This window comes from Gallinula chloropus (assembly GCF_964237585.1).
Source record: "Gallinula chloropus genome assembly, chromosome: 3".
Lineage (NCBI taxonomy): Eukaryota > Metazoa > Chordata > Aves > Gruiformes > Rallidae > Gallinula > Gallinula chloropus.
Window position 1 is genome coordinate 21,559,905 of NC_140087.1, and position 2,226 is coordinate 21,562,130.

Below are 2,226 nucleotides of genomic sequence, written 5' to 3' on the forward strand. Positions count from 1 at the left end.
TCTTAAACATGAGTATCCAATAGTTTCTTTTTGTTGTTGTTTCATTGCTAAAAAACCCTGTTCCTTTGTAGAATAAATTTATTTCAAACTCTTTACCATGAATAACACTAGAGGTAAAAACCATCAGAATGAATTACAGACTAAAGAGAAGTCAAGCAAATAGGCAAAGACAAAAATCCCCTTTATCAAGGGAAATGGTGAGAGAGTCAAATTATTTTGCTCATTCTTAAGGCCAGGAGTCACGTCATCATTATCATCTCCCAGTAATTTTAAGTGTGTTCTCGACACCTGATGAGCTTTCTAAAGGCCAGCTTGAAATCTTCATTAAAGCTAGTGTACAGCAAAGGGTTGATAAGGGAGTTGACATATCCCAGCCAGGTCAAGAAGTCCGCTACTTCTGGAGAGGCAGTGCAAATGTGGAGGCCCACAAGCAGCTCCTTGATGAAAAAGGGCAACCAGGATAAAATGAAAGCACCTAAAATCAGCCCCAGGATACGAGCAGCCTTTCTTTCCCGCGTCGTGGAGATCTGCTGCCGGTCGCCAGCCAGGTCCAGGTCATTCTCGAAAGGAGGGATCCTCACAGATGCGTTCATTTTATCAAACTCTGTGGTCGGGTCAGATGTTGAGAAGTCCGAGACGCAGAATGTCTGTGTAAGCTTGCAGCTGGCAAAGGAGTTTTGGCTGTCAGTGCTCCTGTTGCTGAGGTGACGGCTCGAACCCCGCTTTTGGTAAAGGCTCTTTGCAGCGTGGTAAATTCTGTAGTACAGGATCAGGATCAAAGTCAAGGGGATGTAAAACGCCCCGAACGTGGAGTAAATAGTGTAGATGACATGGTCATGCTGAATGCGACATTCGCTGGGAATACTGATGCTGTGGTGATTCCTCCAAAACAAAGGGGGCATTGAGATGAAAATGGAGATAGTCCACACGGTGGCTATCATCAGCCCAGCCCTTCTTGCCGTTCTTTTCCTGGCGTACTCGATAGCATCTGTGATTGCCCAGTACCTGTCCAGAGCAATGACGCACAGATGAAGGATTGAACACGTGCAACAGGTCATGTCGACGCTGAGCCAGATCTCACAGATGAAGTATCCCAAAGTCCATTTATCTATCATTATGTAAGTGATGCTCAAGGGCATGACGAGAACGGCAACAAGGAGATCTGTCACAGCTAGTGAACATATTAAATAATTTGCTGGCTGGTGGAGCTTTTTAGTTGTGGAGATTGCTGCAATTACAGCAGAATTCAGCAGCATAGTCAAGGTTGTGATTGTGGCCAAGGTCAGGGTAACGAGCATCTTTTCAGTTACTGTTTTTGGCTTCGCAGCCACATTGGCTTCAGTGGTGCAATTTGTGAAATTCATTTTCCACTCTAGGATGCACAGTGAAAGAATAAGTTGCTGCTTCTGACAGTGAATAGGTCCAAGTTCAGAAGTCACCCATTTGAAAGAGGGACAGAGATGCTCCAGGTGCAATATTTAAAAAAAATAATCCCATATTCAACAGGGCATCGAAAAGCTTCCAGGTTTCCTCCTGATTATTGTATTCCTAGAAGATAAAAACACATCACATCTGTAAGTGAACTTAGAAAAGTCCTACCTTTTGGCAAAAAGTCCTACACTTCTTCTCATGCTACCACCTCAAATAAAAATTGGGCCTGTCTTTCCTCCTCTCCTGCTTTTCTTTCCCTTTTTTCTCTGCATTCAGTTTGTTTCATTTTCTTCTCTAAAGGGCCATATTTTCTGCTGATGTGAACTGGTTGTTTCTCATTTGGCTTTGGAGATCTCACATCAAGTAGGAGGTTTGACTACAGAGGTATCTTCCAACAAAGAAGGTACCTACTGTCTTTGTGAATTACTGATACTGGGAGCTAGTCATAGAATAATAGAATGGTTTGGGTTGGAAGGGACCTCCAAGATCTTGTTCCAACCCCCTTGCCATGGGCAGGGACACCCTCCACTAGATCACACCACCCAAATCCCAATCCAACCTGGCCTTAGAAATTTCCATGGAGGGGGCATCCACAATTGCTCTGGGCAGCCTGTGCCAGTGCCTCACCACACTCACAGTGAAGAATTTCTTCCTAATATCTTATCTATATCTACCCTCTTTTAGTTTAAAACCCTTACTCCTTGTCCTATCTCTACATGCCCTTGTAAAAAGACCAGGTACCTTCCAGTCAAATAGGCTTCAGCAGATGAAGAGCTGAGGCAATCATTTAGGTTG

The 2,226-nt window shown here is 43.9% G+C and overlaps 1 protein-coding gene across 1 annotated transcript; it reads right to left on the bottom strand.

The window, feature by feature from the left end:
* Positions 1-269: 269 nt before the first annotated feature.
* On the bottom strand, positions 270-1,376 carry HTR1E (5-hydroxytryptamine receptor 1E; the record flags this gene model as incomplete). The annotated part of the gene is made up of 1 exon (XM_084261858.1): positions 270-1,376. Exon 1 carries the CDS (start codon positions 1,362-1,364, stop codon positions 270-272), a length of 1,095 nt encoding a protein of 364 aa, XP_084117984.1. The 5' UTR covers positions 1,365-1,376.
* Between the last annotated feature and the right edge of the window lie 850 nt (positions 1,377-2,226).